The sequence below is a fragment of the Sarcophilus harrisii genome, chromosome 4 (assembly GCF_902635505.1).
Source record: "Sarcophilus harrisii chromosome 4, mSarHar1.11, whole genome shotgun sequence".
Lineage (NCBI taxonomy): Eukaryota > Metazoa > Chordata > Mammalia > Dasyuromorphia > Dasyuridae > Sarcophilus > Sarcophilus harrisii.
The window spans coordinates 68,009,873-68,030,906 of record NC_045429.1 but is presented as its reverse complement, the minus strand read 5'-3'; the positions used below and the strand labels follow the sequence as shown (position 1 = coordinate 68,030,906).

The following is a 21,034-nucleotide window of genomic DNA, read 5'->3' as shown; positions in this document are numbered from 1 at the left end:
CAAATCTTGAAAAGAACCTCAGAAATGGGCAAAAAGGGAAGACAAAAGGAGTTAAGATTTTATATTTGATTCAAAAAAAAGATGGAAACCTAAAGTTAAAGACATTACTAATAGCATTAAAAACAACGGGTTAAAAATGCTGTACAGTAGAATTAGAAAACTGGGCTTTCCATTCTGGCTTTACCACTTGCCGGGTCTAAAGTCAAAAAGATAAGGTTGAATCCAACCTCACTTACTTAGCTATATGACTCTAGGCAAGTCACTTAACCTCAGTTTGCTCAATTATAAAGTAGGGGTGATAATGACACTTACAAGGCATGGTTGTCTTAAAGATCAAACGAAGTAACATATAACTCTTGTTATATAACTGGCTCCTAATGCTGGATAGAATCATCTAAACATCTCTTTTCTCTCTGCATCTATAGATTAGAAGGATGAATTAATGTCCATAGGCCTGAGAAATTGGTGATGAAAAAAATTTAGTAACTGAGGAATGAAGCTTAGATTTAAAGATGGGAGGTGTAAAGAATTAAGTGAAGGTGACTCCTAAGTTTGGAAAGGAAGAAAATGTACTTCAGTACTCTGAAGAAAAGAAAAGATTAAATGAGATAATTTGTAAAATACTTTGTAAACCATAAAGTGGTTTATAAATGCTGGCTAGTAATTGTAGCAACAGCAGAAGCAGCAGCAGTAGTAGTAGCAGTAGTAGGGGTGATGGTGGTAGTAGTGGGAGTAGTAGGAGTAGTAATAGTGATGATGGAAGGAATGGGAGTAGTAGTAGTGATGGTGGTGGTGACAATGGTAGTGGTGTGGTAGTAGTGGTAGTAGCAGCAGAAGCAGCAGTAGTTATAATAATAGTAGTAATAATATAATAGTAGTAAAATACACTATATTTTATGTTGTATATTTTATTGTTTGTTATTTTATATATATAATATGTATATTTATATATGGCTCTCAAACTATGAAAAGGACTCAAAATTTTGATAATAGCTAATATCTGTATAGCATTTATTAAGTATAAGTACTTTACAAATATAATCTCACTTGAATACTCACAACAAGCCTAGGAGGTAAGTGCTATTATTATTATTCCCCTTTTACAGAGGAGAAAACTGAGGCAGAGAGCAGTGAAGTGACTTGTGCAGGGACATGCAGCTAGTGTAATTTTGAGGCTAAATTTGGAACTTGGATCTTTTTTACCTCAGGCCCAGTGCTCCACCCACTGAACCATTTGACTTTCTAGAGAAGGAATTAGGAAGAAGTGAGAGGGGAAAGAAATGAGGTGATGAGAAGGGAGACATGAGAAATAAGGGAAGATTGTATGCCAGGTAGAAGGACAATGAGGGGAAAACACCTTCTGTTTGTCAAAGTGCAGGCCCGTGACTCTCCAGAGACCTGAGGGAAGATGACTTACCCAGAGATCAGTGAGGAATACACACATCATTTAGAAAAATATCATGGTGGGAATTTCTTCCGATATTACTGCTGGGTTTGCTGTAAAGTGATTGTGATGGGATTACAAAATTACAATAAAGGTAGTACTTACAGTCAATTTAGTATTTAATAAGATTAAATAACACCACATTTGTGAAGGCTTTAGTTGGTGCTTAATAAATGCTTACTCCTGTTCCATCACCTTCGCAACATTATTGAGTTAAATGTGTAATCCAGACATTTACCTCTGTAGGTGTCAAGTTTTCTAATGTCAGAGGTCTGGAATGGATATTTTGATCTTTTCCAGCATACCAAATAACACTTTCCTTTGGAGCTACAGTATGCTCACGCTCCCTCTGCAAGGAGATGCAAAGATGATCACCGAGAACATTACTGCAAGTTTCCAGCCCTATCCCATTTTTATTATCTGTCCTCACCCCGCCTTCCCCAAATAGTCTACCTATCATGCTCCTCCAGGTACAGCCCCTCGGAATCTCAAATTCCCTCCATTGTCTTACTTGTAAACTTCGTTTTGGAAAAGCTTCCGCCTTTTTTTGCGCCATCTCGAAAGTACTCTTCTCCCACCAGTTACTGCCTCTCTGAGGCTCACTTTCTCTTGCTGGCCTTAAATATGAGATTCGTTTTGGAGTCTCTTCCAACTTAAAATTCTCATCCAAATATTGCTGTGCCATCTCCCCAAAAGTTTTTTCCCATCCGCTGACATCATAGGTCTTGCTGTCTACGACTAGCTGCCGAGGAAAGCAAAGCAATTAGTAGGTTTACAGATTTGGGGCATTCAGCGCCCAAGGTTATATTGGTAATTATATTGCATTAATGTAAGCAACTTGTTATACTAGAAAGGGATTTATTTGGCGTAGGAGTGTGCCCAGGAGAGGGATTCAAATCCTCTGATCCCCTTCTTAGCTGTTTGACCATGGACAAAGATACCCAATCTCCCGTTCTCTGTCACCTCAAATGTAAACTGATACTAATAATCGTGCCTACTTTACAAGACTGTTTTCAAATGAGAAAACATAGGTAAAGCACTTTGCAAGGATCTTAAAGTACTATATAAATGCTAGTCATTGTTCTTATTAATTATATACAATCACTTGTGACAATGGGCAAATTATTTCTCTCCTCTGAACTTCAGTTTACATATCTGTAAAATGGGGATAATAAAATATCTAGTAGCTACCTTAAAGGGCTGTTGTGAAGATCAAATGAAATAATGTATACAAAGTGCTTTCACAAACTTTAAAGTGCTCTATAACTAATATTTATATAATTGTACATTATATTCTAAGTGCTTTATAATTCTAATATATCTATTATTAGCACAATGAATAAAAATAATGAGTAATATTTGAAATAATTATCATAGGAATAAATAAGGCTGACTGTTGACAATTCAGTCAGGATTTGGGACAAGGAGACTTTTGGGAGGAAGATGGAAATTTAATGACATTCATGCCATAATTAGGACACACATGACAAGATTCAAGGATATCTGGAGACTTCCAGGGCAGGATGCAAAGAACCAAGGGCACCATGATAGCCTGGAGGTTCTTTGGGACAAGGAGGGAAAATTCTGAGATGTTAGGAAGTTGTGACAATTAACTGAGATTCCATTAAGTAGAGATGGTTTTGACAGAAATAGAGAGGTTTAGAAGAGGGGTGGATTTTAGGGAGAAATATTAATATTAAAATTTGGAAATATTGAGTTGAGATGTCACTAGAACATGGTTTGACATAGTAACTGGTGTCAAGGGGCTAAAGCTTACAGGAGACAATGAAGTTGAATATATAGATCTATGGTGAGTCTTCTGCTTAGAGATATTAAATTAATAGGAACTGATGAGGTCTTTGAGAGAGTAAATAGACAAGGTCCAGGACAGAACCTTGGGAAAACCCCCAGTTAGAAGTTTTGATTAAAATGATGAGCATAGATAAAGAGGGGGAGGAAATATATACATATCAAACTTTTTTTAAAAAGTATATAATAAATTCAGTAAGTTACTTTCAGACCTCTCCTGCCTGTCCTTGTTTCTTTTTGGAATTTTTTCAGTTCCCTTCAATGCATTTAAATAATAATGCTCTCATTTCTCTCTTTAGTTCCTTTTATCTCTTCTTCTTCTTTTCTTTTTCTTCTTCCTCTTCTTCTTTCTCTCCTCCTCCTCCTCCTCCTCCTTCTTCCTCATCTTCTCCTTCTCCTTCCTCATCTTCTCCTTCTTCTTCTCCTTCTCCTTCTCCTCCTCCTCCTCCTCCTCTTTCTCCTCCTTCTCCTTTTCTCTTCTTTTCCTTCTCCTTTTCTCTTCTCCTTCTCCTTCCTCATCTTCTCCTTCTCCTTCTCCTTCTCCTTCTTCTTCTTCTCCTTCTTCTCCTTCTTCTTCTCCTCCTCTTCCTCCTTCTCCTCCTCTTCCTCCTCCTCCTCCTCCTCTTCCTCTTCCTTCTCTTCCTCCTCCTCCTTTTCTTCCTCCTTTTTCTCCTTCTTCTTCTTCTGCTGCTGAGACAATTGGGGTTAAGTGACTTGCCCAGGGTCACACTGCTAGGAAGTGTTAAGTGTCTGAGACCAAATTTGAACTCAGATCCTCCTGACTTTAGGGCTGGTGCTCCCTTTTATATTCTTCTAAATTTTGTCAACATTATAGCAGCTCCAGCAATCAATTTCTCCCCCACCCCTAATAAAAAAGAAAAATACAATTCTCATAACAAATAAGACTAGTCAAGCAAAACAAATCCAATAAAGCCATGTCCAAAAATGTGTTTCATTCTGTCCTTTGGCTTCATCACCTGTTTGTCATAGGAGGGCAGGATGACTTATGATTGGTTTTCTGGATTTCTGATTGATGAATGTTCTCAAGTCTTTCAAATATTTTTTGCCTTTATGATGTTACTATATAATTTTTTCTCTTAACTCTTTAAATGTCACTCTGCAGCAGTTCATACAAATCTTCCTAAGTTTTTTCTGAAAGTACCCGCTTTCATCATTTCTTACAGCACAATAATATTCCATTACATGTACCATAATTTATCCAGCCTTTCCTTCATTGTTGGGCCCCACTTCTAAAAGAATCCTTTCTTAGCCCTTTTAAACCTTAATGTCTTCTCTCTCAGATTATCATGAATTTAATTTATATTCTATTTGTCCCTAATTGTTTTTGTGTTAGCTACTGTAAGCAAACTGAGCAAGGATTGTTGCTTGTTGGCTTGACTCTGTTTCCAATTATATTACATTTTTTTAAAAGCTCCTATAAATATTGTTGTATCTATGATCATTTCCATCTCTTTAATGTTTTTTGAATTGTATACCTAATCGTGATATAGCTTAATGAAAGAGTATATACAATTCGGGATACGAGGGGCACAGCTTCAAATGGCTTTATGGAATGACAAATGTAGGTCTACATACAGTGTCTACTCCTTTCCTTCCAACAACTGTCATTTTTCTTTATTGTTTTCTTTACCAATCTTTACCAATGATGTATGGGAGGTAAAAAAAACATCAGAGTTGTTTAAACTTACTTTTTAAAATTAATAGTTTATATTCTGTCAATTGGTGGATTTTGTCCTTTAAGGATTCCCTCCTAAAATTCTTTAACCATTTATTGATTTGTACATAGCTGACATTCTTATATATTTGAATCAGTTTCTTATAAATTTCAAATATCATACCTTTATCAGAGAAACTTGCAAAGATTTTTCCCATGTAACTGTTTCCAAATAAATTTTTAAAAATATTTTTTCTCCAATTATAGGTGAAAATACTTTTTAACATTCTTTAAAGTTTTGAGTTCTAAATTCTATCTTTTCCTCTTTCCCTATCCCATCTTGAGATAGTAAGCAATTTGATATGTTATACATGTGCAATAAAATAAAACATACTTTCATGTTAGTCACTTTGTGGAAGAAAACTCAACCCACTCCCCAAAAAACAAAAGAAGGAGGGAAGTAAAAAAAAAGTTAATATCATTTAGTCTGCATTCAGAGTCCATCAGTTCTTTCTCTGGAAGCAGACAGAATTTTTCATCATGAGTCCTTTGAAAGTGTCCTGAATCATTTTATTGCTAAGAATTGTTGTCATTCACAGTTGTTCATCATATAGTATTAGTATTACCAGATATGATGTTCTCCTAATTCTGCTCACTTCATTCTATATCATGTTCATCATTTCTTATAGCACAATAATATTATATTACAATTATATTTCACAACTTGTTCAACCATTCCCCAATTGATGGATATGCCCTCAATTTCCAATTCTTTACTACCACAAAAAGAGCTGCTATAAATATTTTTGTGTACATTAGTCCTTTTCTCATTTTAATTTTTATCTCTTTGATATACAGATAGTATATAGAGAGATAGAGAGATATACAGATGGTACATATATAGAGATAGATAGATAGATATACAGATGGTACGTATATAGAGATAGATAGATATACAGATAATATATATAATATATATTATATATATATTACACTATATAATATTGTAATATATATATATATATATATATATATATATATATTACAATAGTGGTATTGCTGGGCCAAAAGGTACACATAGTTCTATAGCTCTTGGGCATAGTTCCAAATTGCTTTCTCAAATGGTTGGATCAGTCCATGATTCCACCAACAGTTCATTAGTGTCCTAGTGTTCTCATATCCCCTCCAACATTTGTCATTTTCCTTTTTTGTTATATTAGCCAATCTGATAGGTATGAGTTGGTGCCTCAGAGTTATTTTAATTTGTAATTCTCTAATCAATAGTGATTTAAAAAATTTTTTATATGACTGTAGATAACTTTGATTTCTTTGTCTGAAAAATGTTCATATTCTTTGACCATTTGTCAATTGGGAATGACATTTTCATATAAATTTGTTGTCTATATATTTGAGAAATGTATTTTTAACAGAGAAACTTGCTTAAAATCCACTCATTGTTTTAACTAGCTTTTTAGTTGATTCACTAGGATGCTCTAAATATACAATGATATCATCTACAAAGTATAATAGTTTTGTTTTCTTGTTTATTCTAATTCTTTCAATTTCTTTCTTCTTATTGCTACAGTTAGAATCCCTAGAACAATATTGAATAATAGTGGTGATAATGAGCATCATCACTTTATCCCTGATCTTACTGGGAAGGCTTCTAGATTATCTCCATTATAGATAATGTTTGTTGATAGTTTTAGATTGATGCTATTTATCATTTTAAGAAAAGCTTTATTTATTCCTTTGCTTTCCAGTGTTTTTACAAGAATGCATATTAAATTTTGTCAAAAGCTCTTTCGTATCTATTGAGATAATATATGATTTTTGTTGTTTTGTTATTGATATGTTCAATTATGCAGACAGTTTTCCTATATTGAACCAGCCTTGGGATCAGTGGTATAAATCCCACTTGATACGGGATATATGATTTTTGTGATTTATTGCTGTAGGCTCCTTGCAAGTATTAAAAAATTATGAATCAATATCCATTAGGGAAATTGGTCTTTGGTTTTCTTTTTCTGTTTTTGCTTTTCTACTCTAGGTATCAGCACCATATGTCATAAAATGAATTTGATAGAACTCCTTCTTTGCCTATTTCCCTCACAATTTTATATAGTACCAGAATTAATCATTCTTTAATTGTTTGGTAGAATTCACTTGTGAATCCATGTGGTCCTGGGTATTTTTTCTTAGATGCTCATTGAGAGTTTCTTTAATTTCTTTTTCTAAGATAGGGTTATCTAAGTATCTTTCTTCCTCTTCTGTTAATTTGAGTAATTTTTGTAAGTCTTCCATTTCACTTAGATTGACAGCTTTATTGGCATGTAATTAGGCAAAATTGCTCTTAATAATTCCTTTAATTTTTTCTTCATTAGTAGTTAATTCACCTCTTTCATTTTTGATACGGTTGATTTGTTTTTCTTCTTTAAAAAAAAAGAATCAAATTCAACAATAGTTTATCTATTTTATTGTATCCATCCCCATAAAACCAGCTCCTAGTTTTATTAATGTAATGGTTTTCTTGTTTTCAATTTTATTTTCTTTAGATTTTCAATTTGGTATTTAATTAAAGAGTTTTAATTTGATCCCTTTTTGTTTTCTTTTTTTAATTGCACATCCAGTTTACTAATCTGTTCTTTCTCTATTTTATTGATGTTAAATTTAAAGATATAAAATTTCTAAATATTGTTTTAACTACGTCCCATAAATTTTGGCATGTTGTTTCATTGTGTCATTTTTCCATGAAATTATTGTTTCTGTAATTTGTTCTTTTATCCTTTCATTCTTTAGGATTAGATTTAGTTTCCAATTAATCTTTGTTCTATGCTTGCAAAGTCTTTTATTGAATGTAATTTTTATTGCATTATGATCTGAAAGGGATGAATTTAATATTTCTGATTTTCTGTATTTGATTGTGAGGTTTTATTTCCTATTACATGGTTGATTTTTGTGTAGGTGCCATGTACCACAAAGAAAATGGTATATTTTGTTCTATTTTCATTCAATTTTCTTCATAAGTCTGTCATATCTAACTTTTCTAAAAATCTAGGTTCTTTCTTATTTTTGAGAGGGAAAGTTGAGGTCCTCCACTAGTAGAGTTTTACTCTTTATTTCTTCCTATAATTCATTTAACTTTTCCTTTAAGAATTTTTATGTTATAGCATTTGGTGCATAAATATTTAGTACGAATATTACTTCGTTCTTTATGGTATCTTTCATCAAAATATAGGCCTCTGCTTATCTCTTTAGTTATATCTATTATTGCTTTTTCTTTGTCTGATATCATGATTGACAACCTGCTTTTTTAACATCAGCTGAAGCTTAATAAATTCTGCTCCAGCTCCTTATCTTTATTCTTTGTGCATTTCTTTGCTCAAGATATGTTTCTTGTAAAAAACATATTGTAAGATTTTGATTATTAATGCACTCGGTGATCTAGTTCCATTTTATGGGGGATTTCATCCCATTCATATTCATGGTTATGATTACGAACTTAAATTTTCCTCCATTTACTTCCTCAAACTATTTCCCCAGTTAGTTGTTTTTCCAATGAGATATTTCACATTGTCTTCTATTTGTTCATTCTTTTGCTAATTTTTAAATTGTTTATTGCTATCTCATGGGATCATTAGCTTCCATTTACCCAATTCTAATTTTTAAGGGATTTTCTTCAATGAGATTTTGGATCTCCTTTTCCATTTGACCCATCATGTTTTTAAGGAATTCTTGTCTTCCATGGGTTTTTGTGCCTCTTTAACCATTTGGCTAATGCTAGCTTTAAAATTTCTTAAATAGTATTTAATTTTTCCAAATACATGCAAAGAACGCATGTATTTTACCAGGTTTTAATATTTACCTTTTCAAAACTTTGTGTTTCAATTTTTTTTCCCTCTCTCCCCCTTCTCCCTCCCCAAGACAGCAAGTAATCTGATATACGTTTAACACATGCAATTCTTCTAAATATATTTCCATAATCATCATGCTGCAAAAGAAAAATAAGCTCAAATTGGGCTAATATTATGCTTTGATATATATATTCATTCTTCATAGTTCTCTCTCTGGATGTGGAAGGGACTTTTTATCACAAGTCTATTTGCAATTGCCTTGTGATTCTGTTTTTGAAGTGGGTTTTTTGTGCTTCCTTTCCAAGCTTTTGGTTCTCTTTTCATAATTTTCTTATATCTCATTTCTTTTCTCAATATTTTCTCTATCTTATTTAATTTTTAAAATTATTTTTGAGCTCTTTCAGGAATTCTCTTGAGCAGGCTGTGACCAATTCACATTTTTCTTTGCAGCTTTACATGTAGCTATTTTGATTTGGTAGACTACTGAATTTTTGTCTTGATCTTCCTTATCATCACAGTAACTTTCTATAGTCAGTTTCTTTTATTATTATTATTTATTTATTTTTCCAGCCTATTTCTTGACTTTTAACTTTACATTAAAGTTGAGCTCTGTCCCAAGGTTCAGGCCTTTCTTGCTGCTGTTTTCAGAACTAGCTCCAGTGTCTGCAAGTTTTTGGTCTTCCAAAATGGTATGATCTAAAGAGAGGTGTGGTCACTGCTCTCCTGGTCTATGCTCTGGTCTGTGAATGACCACAAGCACTCCACTCTTTTCCCTATACCCCTTCAGCTAAAAGCACTAATAAGCTAGTGCTCCTTTTAGGTCTTGGACTGGGACCCAGAACTCTCTATGGGCAATGAGACATGGCCCTACACTCAATTCCAGCAAGTATCCTCTATAATTTTCTTCTGACCAGTTGACCCACTAATTATCTGTGACTTGAGAGATCCTGAAGCCACTGCTGCCACTGATAAACTATGTCCAAGTTCTTCTACTGGTGCCCTGGAATAGCTTGTGCTGTTCTTGCCTTGGAATGGCCTGCTTTTCATGTCTCTGCTGGATTCTGACTACCATCTCACTAAAACAGAACTTTCCTGCTGTCCTGGACTTGGAGATTGTTTCATCGTGATTGGGAGAGCTCAATTGAGTCTCCACTTTTACTCTACCATCTTGGCTATGCCTTCTATGATACAATGTCCATGCATATCTCTTTAATTTTTTATTCTTAAAATTAAAAAAAGCCTCTCCCCCCATCAATGCCGATTACAATCTGGAATCTTCATACATTTTCAGTCTTCTTATTTTCTTCCCCATAATGTAATATATATATATATATATATATATATATATATATATACATATACATATACATATTCCAGCTACCTTAGTCTAATTACTAATTTTTTCCACACAACCCTCCATCTCGCAACTCCAAACATTTGTGTTGGCTATTCTCCATGCCTGGAAAGCTCTTGCTCCTCATCTTTGCTACCTTGGCTTCAAGATTCATCTGAAATCCTATGTTCTGCAAAAGGGCCTCTTCAGTTCCAACTGCTATATTTAATGCCTTCCATTAAAGATTACTTTCCATCTACTCTGCATATATCTTGTAAACAAGATATATTTACATGTTATCTCTCACATTAGAATATGGGCTATTTGAAGATAGAGATCACATTTTTATTTTTTTTTCTCCTAGAACATAATAAGGACTTAATATATGTCTGTTTATTAGCTGAGAAGAAACTTGTTTCTTCCTTGTAAATATAAACACTTCATTATTGTATGGTCCCTTGCAATTTTTTAGATGCACTTGACATTCTATGTTTCTCTCAACTTCCATATTTACATTTCAAATTATTTATAAAGCTCTACTGTCTTCAACAGGAATACTGAGATATCCTCTATTTATTAAAGATTCCAGAGGGCAGAACTTTGGAGAAGTATACTTGAAACAAGGTGGTAACTCAGTGGAATTGATGAGATGATTGTTCTCTAGATCACATAATACTTAGTACTTAGTATGGTGATGTAATGGTTCTCTAAGTTCACACATAATCAGTATTAATTATGTAATTACAATAAGGTATATAAGGGCCAACAGGGACTGGAAGATAGACATTCTATCTTTGACCAGCTTTGTGGTGGCTCTCATGCCTCCTGCATCAAGACTGGGCCAGAATAAAGAATTTAGAATTTAGATTCTATTCTTGTCCATTCTCATGATGTCTATCCTGCTGAAACCAAGGCCCTTCTGGAGGATCTCCAGAAAGCTAGCCCGGACATTACATTTTGGCACCTGAACATGGATATAAGGATTTATACTCAGCAGTTCGACTGACACGATTGTGAGTTCATTGGAGAAATCCCCATGACCTAGAAATAGGATGAGTACAAAAATAGACAAGCAGGAAACTTTGGTAAGGGTTAAACTAGTGTTTCAACTGAAATGGGACAAATGCTAAGGAAAAAGCCTTCCCCACCCTAAAGGAAATGTGTAGAAAGCATAGTTAAGCTAATAAAGAACCTAGGTTTGATTGTAACTTGGAACTAGATCACTGGACTCTTAGAAACATTAGAATGCATGTCTCCTTGGTTCTCTAAGGAAGAAAAAATAGAACTAGACAAGTGGAAACTAGTGGAAGAGCAACTAATTGAATATTACAATGATAATGGTCCTGATTCAATTCCTAAACATTCTATATATACAACATAATACAATTGGCTTTAAAGGAGCCCACAAGTTCTAAAAGAAAGAAAAGCTTTAAGGAGAACAGCCAGACAAGGAAGTGTGAGAAGAAAGAAGAAGAGGGGGATGGTACTAATAAAGCAACTGAAAGGCATGGAGAATTAGATCTTAAGTACCAAGCTGATAAGTTTAAAGAGTGTGGTGATTCTCACTTTCACAGCTCAGTTACACCCAAGTAGACACCCTTAGATCATTCCTCACCTCACCTCCCTCCCCCCTCAATTTCCCCTTTGTGGGTGGAGGGAAGAGGAGGAGTGGGAGGGACAGTGACACCATCATGCAGCAGTTATGTCCACCCCTATGACATGATTGCAAAAGGCACTAATTAAAGCTAAAGAGGAAGGGAAAGATACATCTGATTTAAGAATAGAAATGTATCCTGTGATTGAAGGGTTTGACTCTTCAGATCAAGAAAAAAGAAAATACACTCTACTTAATCTAGAAATTATCAAAGATCTGAAAAAGGCTTGCACTCTTTATGGATCTACATTGTCTTATGTTAAGATGATATTAGAGAATTTGGCTTTTGAAGTTTTAACTCCTAATGATTGGAAATCTATAGCAAGGACATGTTTAGAACCTGGACAAAATTTATTGTGGCTTTCTGAGTATAGTGAACTCTGTAGAATACAAGCCCAATGAAATAGGCAACCTGGAGTTAATAGTTCCACTGAAAGATTTTACATAAACTTGCTGGCCAAGTTATTCTTAGTTATGATTTTATTTTTTGTCTTCTGGAATATCATATTATAACTCTTCACTCCTTTTATGATCTTGACTGATTTTTGGTGCTTGAAATAAATTTGTTCCTAGTTGCTTTTAGTCTTTATTCTTTGACCTGAAAACTCTAGCTTTTGGCTACAACATTCCTGAGACTTTTCTTTTAGGGATTTCTTTAAGAAGGTGACTAATGGATTTTTTCCATTTTCACCTTGTGCTCTGATTCTAAAAATAGGTTTGGACAGTTTTTATTCATGAATTCTTGAAAAATGCTCTCTTGTCTTTTTTATGTTTAAGATGGTCAGATGATTCTTAGATTATCTTTGCTTGACTCATTTTCCAGATTCTATCTGTGTGTGTTTTAAATAAGAGACATTCTAAATTGTCTGATATTTTTTCTTTCAATTTTCTTCTAGTACTTCTTATTGTTACATGTAGCCATTCATCTGTATCTGGTCCAATTTGATTTGTAAAGAGTTTATCACTTGAGTAAGGTTTTCTATCTCGTACTAAGCTGTTTAGTCTCCTTATTTCTTTCAAGAATTACAGGAGAATTTGTCACAATTTGTAATATAGGCAGTTAGGTAACACAATAGATAGACTTTTGGCCTTGAAGTCCAGAAACTCTGAGTTTAAATCTGACCTCATACGCTTATTAGCTGACCTTAGGCAAGCCACTTAATCTCTGTCTCAGTTTCCCCATCTGTAAAGTGGGAGTAACAATATAATATACCTCTCAGGGTGGTTGTGAGAACAAGTTGAAATGATATTTGTAAACTACTTTTCAACTCTTTAAATATAATATAAATGCTAGCTTTTTTCTCCTCTGAGGCTTTGCTTGTAAATCATGTTGAACAAATTGTCTTCTTCTAAGCTTGTGCCTTGAGTGTACTAAGCGCCACAATATGGCTGGCATTTTTTTTATCTTTGTTTGTTTTTTCAGCCTTACTATATGAATTTCCTTTCAGGTCAGACTCTGTGAATTTCTCAGAAGAATAATGGTCTTTTTTTGTACTGTAGTGAAGAAGTGGCAAACCCCCATGTGTAAATACTATATAAAGAGATTGTGTGATTCAAAGAGAAGTGATACAGATATTGCAAGCCTCTTCTCCCCACTTCTCCAAAGGAGAATTTCATTCCCATCAAAAGGGCAATTTGAAGCTAGAAGCCACTTTGCTAAACTCAGAGAGAAGGGGTCCAAGGTTAGAAATATATCTATTTGCTCCCTTAAATATCATTTGTCTAAGGGATATGATCACTTTCCATATAACTTCTGATCATTTTGTTATTTCTTGGGGGAAGGCATTCCAAGGTCTACATCCAAGGCTTAAACTCTTTCCTATTTTCTTTTCTTTTTTTCTATCAGTTTTACTATAAACACACATAGCAGATGGCAAAGAAGTCCATTTATCCCATATCATAGCAAACCAGAAATCAGAGATGATATACATTGAATCCATACCATGAATACAGAATGAAGAAGCTCTTCCATTTAGAACCAGATAATTTAGCTCAACTAAGGGCGTGTTCTAGATCTTACCCAAGGGGAGGATAGCAAGACATGATGGAGACTACTGGCTCCTTCCATATCTTCCCAGAGTCTTTTTCTTCAGTGATCTGAAGTTGTGTTGGCCTTTTCTATCTACCCTCTCAAAGTTGGAAGCCAGAAGTGGCCAAAATGACTTGATGCTTAAAGACTCAAGCTTGAGGAGTTCCAGGGGAACTGTCACTTGAAGAGTCCTCAAAGGGGACTGCCTTAAAATTTTATGTAGGAGGGCTAGTAAAGGTTAGAGATATCTTTTAGAAACTCTGTTCTGACCTCACTCAGACCATCACCAATAAGGAGAGAGTCCCATACTAATGGACTTTGGGACAGGAGTTATTCTATATTATCTGAAGTCTTGCTAATGATTTCTATGGTCTTCAAGTACCTAAGGTGTGGCTGGCCAGCAGCCCATGCAGAGATGATCTGATGCCCTCCTGGTCCTATTCCTTCAAGCTAATAGGGAATTGAAATCAAACCTAAATAAATAAATGAGAAAGCACTTAGTAACTCTACTGTTCCTTAGTGACAGTCAGTGGTCTAAGATGGTGGAGAATGGGGAAAGCACCACAAGACTAAAAGAAGACAAATGACCCACCTTGGAAAAGGTGGGGGGAATATAATTTTACAGACTATAGTCCAGTAAACTCAACTTTAATTCCTATCCATAGTCTAGAGCATATTATCAAAGGCATAGGAAATGTACATCTAGAAAAGGAAGCAGAGATCCCAAAGAGTCCACATGATTTCATCAAGAATAGGTCCTGCTAATTGAGCCTCATTTATTTCTTTGTCTGTTTCTTTCTCTTTTTCTTTCTCTCTCTCTTTTTCTCTTTTTTTTCTTTTTTGATGGAGTATTTATTCTGTAGTAGTCATTAAGTAATGTTATGACGTTCAAATGAGATAATAAATGTAAAACATTTTGAAAACTTTAAAGTGTTATGTAAATGTCAGTTATTATTCTTAGCCTTCAGTTTGATGATGATTTTGTTTCCTGAGCCATCTACTGCATTTCTACTGAGCTTAAGCAATGTTTAGATAGAATTACAGAAGTACACTGGTAAATATTTAACTGCGGGGCTCTATAGAAACATATACTACACGTTTTTAAAGTTTAATCTGCATTAGTAATATTTTCTCCATTACAATGTATAATGTTCATATGTACTCTTCTCCTAGAGTAAGGTGAATTAAGAGTAATAAAACAACACTGTTTACATGCTACAAATTCCAGAGCAGCCTTGCAAAGCATCAAACAGGCTTCTATTAACCAGGATAGAATGAATCCTTGAAAATGAATTCCATGACATTTTTTACATTTAAAGGCCTCATTTCTAAAATATATAGAGAATTTACTCAAATTTATAAGAAATCAAGCCATTCTCCAATTGACAAATGGTCAAAGGATATGAACAGACAATTTTCAGATGAAGAAATTAAAACCATTTCCAGTTATAGGAAAAGGTGCTCTAAATCACTTCTGATCAGAGAAATGCAAATTAAGACAACTCTGAGATACCATACATATTTCTCAGATGGACTAAGATGACAGGAAAAGATAGTGATAATGTTGAAGGGGATGTGGGAAAACTAGGACACTAATACATTGTTGGTGAAATTATGAACGGATCCAGCCATTCTGGAGAGCAATTTGGAACTATGCTCAAAAAATTATCAAACTTTTTTTTTGTTTATCAGCAGTGTTTCTACTGGGCTTAAATTCCAAAGAGATCTTAAAGGATGGAAAGGAACCCCACATGTGCAAAAATGTTTGTGGCAGACCTTTTTGTAGTGGCAAGAAACTGGAAACTGAGTGGATGCCCATCAATCGGAGAATGACTGAATAAATTGTGGCATATGAATATTATAGAATATTATTGTTCCATAAGAAACAATCAGCAGGATGATTTTAGAGAGAACTGGAGAGATTTACATGAACTGATGCTAAGTAAAATGAACAGAACCAGTAGATCATTGTACACTTTAACAACAATACTATATGATAATCAGTTCTGATGAACGTGACTTTTTTCAACAATGAGATGACTGAGGCCTATTCCAATGATCTTATGATGAAGAGAGACATTTATACCCAGAGAGAGGATTGTGGGAACTGAGTATAGACCGCAATATTGCATTTTCACTCTTTTTGCTGTTGTTTGCTTGTATTTTGTTTTCTTTATCAATTTTTTCCTTTTTGATCTGATTTTTCTTGTGCAACAATGTAATTGTATAAATATGTATACATATATTAGATTTAATATATATTTTAACATGTTTAGCATATATTGGATTGCTTTCCATCAAGGGGAAGGGGTAGGGGAAAGGAGGGGAAATTTTGGAATACAAAGTTTTACAAGGATCAATGTTGAAAAATTATCCATGCATGTGTTTTGAAGATAAAAAGCATTTTTTAATTTAAAAAAAAGAAAATGAGTCCCATGGTTTCTCTGAACTTCAACTTCCTCATCTCGAAAATGAGAACAAATTTTATAGGCTTGTTGTAAGAATAATTTTTGTAAAGGACTATATAAATATGACATGATTTTTGTTTACTCCAACTTTTCTCATTTTACAGAAAAAGGAAAGTAAAACACATAAAAGTTAGATAATTTGCTCAAGGTCTTCTAACTATTTAATGGCAAAGTGAAGAATCAAATTGAGCTTCAGGAACATCCAGGAGACTCAAAAGAGAGAGCTGGACCTAGAAGATCGACCTGAGATAAAATTTGACCTTAGATACTAACCAGATTAGGACCTTGAGTAAGTCACTTAATTTCCTCAACTGTAAAATTATGAGCTACCTCCCATGAATGTTCTAAGAATCAAATGATATGATATTTATAAGGCACTTAGCACAGTAGTTAGCATATGGTAGATATTTAAAGTTCTCCTTGCCCTTCCCTTGGCCTCTTCCTATCAGTCCAGTCTTTTTTCTATTATGCCACATTTATCCAAAGCAAAAACAATAGCAAATACTAATTTTTAACAAATACCTCGTAGTCGTACAGGTTTTTGGTATCTTCATTTGATAATAAAGTGACTTTTCTTCCTTTCAACTTAGAAAGAAGGATATTGCATGTAGTAACCCAATCAATGCATTCTTTCTAGGAGGAGATAATTGTTTAAAATATGTAATTTATTAAGTGGAAAAAGAAAATCTTTCATTGATTTATTCATTCAATTGTTCACTTATTCAACAAATATTTAAGTAAATAATTGCATTTTTGTTCCTCAGACAATTAGCAAAAAATCTTGTCTTCAAAAAATTTAAAACTCTTAAATTGCTCAAATACAAGGGACAGATGATATAGAGCTAGATAGTCATGGATGGCAGCAGCTTCAAAAAGTGTGATGTTATTGAACCTCATGGTCCTGTTTACTCATATTGCATTATTATGAACTTAATATACATAAACATCTAAAAATTTAAATTAAAAAGGGCTAGATATGAAACCAGAAACCTCCATTACATACATCTTTTTCTTTTTAAATGTATATTAAATTTACCATGATAATACTAGCACAGCCCAGTTTGTCTAAAGATCTGCCCTTTTACCATTCAAAGGCCAGCACAGTCCTTCCCAGTTTTTTATCTTTGCTTGGCTTATTGCAAACAGGTGACAAAATATTAAATCTTATTTCCAAATAACCAGGAAGATCATTGTCTGTTCCTACGGCTCCTGAGAATTGAGTGTCAATGAATCCTGCAGCCTGAAATACCAGCAGAAGCACCTCTGCAATATATGGGGCATTTCCTGTTTTATCACAAACAAAGAAGTCACCCTATATAATTCTTGAAGCCATTTCCCAGCTGTTGTACCATCATATAAAACAGGCACTCTAGGGGTGTGAGGAAGGGAGTCTTCCTGAAAATACTGGTGTTATTCTCAGAGTCTTCCCAAACATACCCTGACACAAATACATCCTAACGGAAGGGAAATGGCCTCAAAAATGTTATTAGAAAGACTGAACCTAAAGCACTTGACTAATCACTGTTCCTATTGGTGTTACATGATAGGATCAATAGCAACCTGAACAGACAGCAACTAAAGAGACACCAAATGTACTGAGGGGAAGTCACATAGGAGGTGCCGTGTTAAGTTACCCTTTCTGGAGGAGATAACCCTTATCAAGGTATAAGAAACCATCTAAAGGTCAAAATGCTCCTAAGGCCATGCTGTTTCTCTGCCAGTAAGGTCCCATCTGATTTCTTTCTATGCTTTGTGCCTGGTCCATAGGTTAATGCGGCTAGTATATACTAGGAAGTATATACTAGATCAGCACTATGGCTAGTTCCCAACAGCATTTACCTTTGGGCCCTTCCCACCTCCAACCAAGTCTGCTGGATTCACCTGGGAGACTAGAGCACTGAATGAAAGTTCCATCACAACAGCAATCTATTTAGAACCTTGAGTCTGGTTTATTCTATAAGCTTTTGCTTAAGTCGTGGTTCTTCTTTGATTGATGGCTGGAAATTATCATCTTTTGATCCCTGATACTTCCCTGAATGATTATCTTCTCTCCACTCTCTTTTTCAGGGAAATCCTTGATTTTCTGCTGACATCCTTCCCCTTATACTTTAACTCTGCTTTTCTTCTCATATTTCCTGGCACCAAATGAAACCAAATTTCTCCTGATGAGTACCTCCCTTGCCAGTTAGTCCATAAGCACTTATTAAGGGCACAGCTTGTGTCAGGCACTGTGCTAAGGATAGAAGTTAAGGGTAAAAATAGTCACTGCTCTTAAGGAACTTACATTTTATTGGGAAGACAATATGCAAATAAAATACTTACAAAGGAAATATTTAATAGATTGGCAGTGATCTCACAGGGCAAAATCATGAGCAGTTAGAGGGAAGGAGAAAAGCCTTCTATAAGAGGGGGGTTTGAAGTAAGCCATAAAAAAGCCAAGCAAACTAAGAGGCAGAAGTAAGGTGTGAGAGCATTCTGGGCATAGGAACAGCCAAGACAAAGGTACAAAGGTGGAAAATGGATGGTTATGTTTAAGAAGGAAGTAGGCTGATGTAGTTGAATCTTAGCAGTATGTAAAAGAGAGGCGAGATATTAAGCAGAAAGGAAAGAGAAGAAGGGGCTGGGTTGGGAAGAGCTTTTAATGCTAAACAGGGGACTTTATCTTGGATTCTTGAGTTCATAGGAAATTACTAAAAAAAAAAAACCCTTCTAAATGCTGACTGCTATTTTTTGGTGACTCAGGCTCACTGTATCAGGAGGCGAGTTGGGCTTTTTCCCTACTGCCACGTCTAGAATCTTTACTCTAGCATCATTGTCCAACAACTTCTGAAATTCAGGCTGATCACTCTTTCCTGATTCTTGCCATCCTCATCTTTTGACTTCCAGGGTAATTGCTTCTTCCTCCATACTTAACAGCTGGTCTGAAGTCTTCTTCTCCACCCAATTCTGTAATAATTCCTAGTGATTATAATATTCATAACTATAATGGGTACAATCAGGGGGGTCGTCCCTCCACAATCTGCTCTGGCTAAATAAGAGTACGCCTCATTGAGTATGCCTGGAAATGAGTCTTTTATGGTAACACATGTGCTGTCCTTGGAGTTGCTGGTGACCCATTTGCCACCCCTGGATAAAACAAGGTGATGATTGAGTTCCATATGCTATCTTTCTACTGGCGGGCATCCTATTGCTACCTCCCAAAAGCCATCCCTGAGTTGCACCAAAGCTTTGTTAGAAAGATTGGCCACTAAAGCAGGAAAAGCCAACATGTTAGCAGACGTCAAAATTATTATAGAACAGGTACTTATCCAAGATGAGCAATATTTATTTTATTGAGCTCAATAAAATCAGGGTTTCCAGGCGCTGTCTTTCCTGCTGTATGATTCTTTGGCTTGAGCACAGGCAACCAAAGATCCTGAGAGGGGCAATTCCAGCATAGGAGGCAACTTTATGAATTTAGGAGATTGGGAGCTCCAGAGGATTAGGAATCTACTTTTCTCCAATTTTTATGGTCTGAGTCATTTTTTTTGTTGTTATTTGAGGTTCAAGGTCATTCCTCCTTCAATTTTTGGTTAAGTGCTATTATTATTATATTAACCTCACCTGACCCAAACCTGACTCTAAGTATACAAGGTAGAAATATGTAAAAGAATTCTTTCCTGTCATTCTGCTGTAATTCTGTCTATAAGAAGCCTTATTTGAGTCCTAATGGTTATTCATGGGTTTTTTATCTTAAATGTTCAGGTTTATTTTTTATTTTTATCTGAGATCTGAATCCATGCTTACATATAATAAAACCTAAGTTTTTAATCTATAATTTCTAGGTTGTGGCAGATAAATTTTCAGCAGGTGTTAGTTACCAAATGAACTCAGAAAGGAGATATTTTCCCCAGAACACTAAAAAATAACTATGTCCAAGAGGCAATTACTCCACTTTTCTTATCCCAGAATTTTCTTCTTTCTGAAACTTCTACTCATTGGTCCTACTTAGTTCTATCTTTTTTGGACAAAACTGAACAAATCTAATATGTCTTCTAACTGAAAGTCCTTCAAAAACTTGAAGATAGCACTTAGCAAAATGCCTGTCACACAGTAAGTGCTTAATAAATTTTTTGTTGGTTTACTGACACATGCATGTAATAAGTTTGAACATGATGCTTTAACTGATGACAATACTGGTTCTTAAATTTTCTTTAATCAAAGAAATAGCTACTAGAACAAAATTTACCATGAGCAAAAATGAAAGCTGTATAGAAATAAATATTTAGGATGTACTGTTTTTTCTAGCCACAAAATATTTGCTCAATAAAATAAATATGAACACCTCATTTATTCTCCACTTACTTAACCACCAATTTCTGGCCTCATGAGTGAACAGAGTATAAGGCTATCTATATGAGTGACTTTAAGGCCCACAATTATCTTCTCTATTCATATAAAATTAGGCCATTAGAAATTCATTTCTTTAGATAGTCTTATTAAATATAGATTAATCTAAAAGGAATAACACACTGAGCTATTATTACTCAGTTATTGTGAATTACCAGTTCTTTTCCAACTGACAACTAGTCAGCTTCCAGGAGGAAGGATACATAAAACTTTTGATACATAAGACTTTTGATATAAAAGAAGAATGGTGATAAGAGTTTTTAAAGTTGTGTGTGTGCTTAGGGAAAGCATGAATGTATAAGATGTTATGGCCTGGGGATCCCAGTGGACAAATATGTCCCCAAAGACACCTAGAGGCGATGGTGGGACACAAATAAAG

The 21,034-nt window shown here is 34.6% G+C and overlaps 1 protein-coding gene across 6 annotated transcripts in view; it reads right to left on the bottom strand.

Annotated features, from left to right (window-relative positions):
- AXDND1 (axonemal dynein light chain domain containing 1) overlaps nucleotides 1-21,034 on the bottom strand; it is a 121,396-nt gene that overhangs the window by 3,482 nt on the left and 96,880 nt on the right. For 3 of the 6 annotated variants that reach the window (XM_023503919.2, XM_031936963.1, XM_031936960.1), the window contains 3 exons: nucleotides 16,789-16,899; nucleotides 1,956-2,186; nucleotides 1,683-1,793 (listed from right to left, as the gene is read on the bottom strand). In XM_023503919.2, coding sequence (XP_023359687.1) covers nucleotides 1,683-1,793; nucleotides 1,956-2,186; nucleotides 16,789-16,899 — 453 coding nt within the window. Of the gene's footprint in view, nucleotides 1-1,417; nucleotides 1,498-1,682; nucleotides 1,794-1,955; nucleotides 2,187-16,788; nucleotides 16,900-21,034 lie in introns of all 6 variants that reach the window. The other 3 variants (XR_004229298.1, XM_031936962.1, XM_031936961.1) reach the window with 3 other exon arrangements.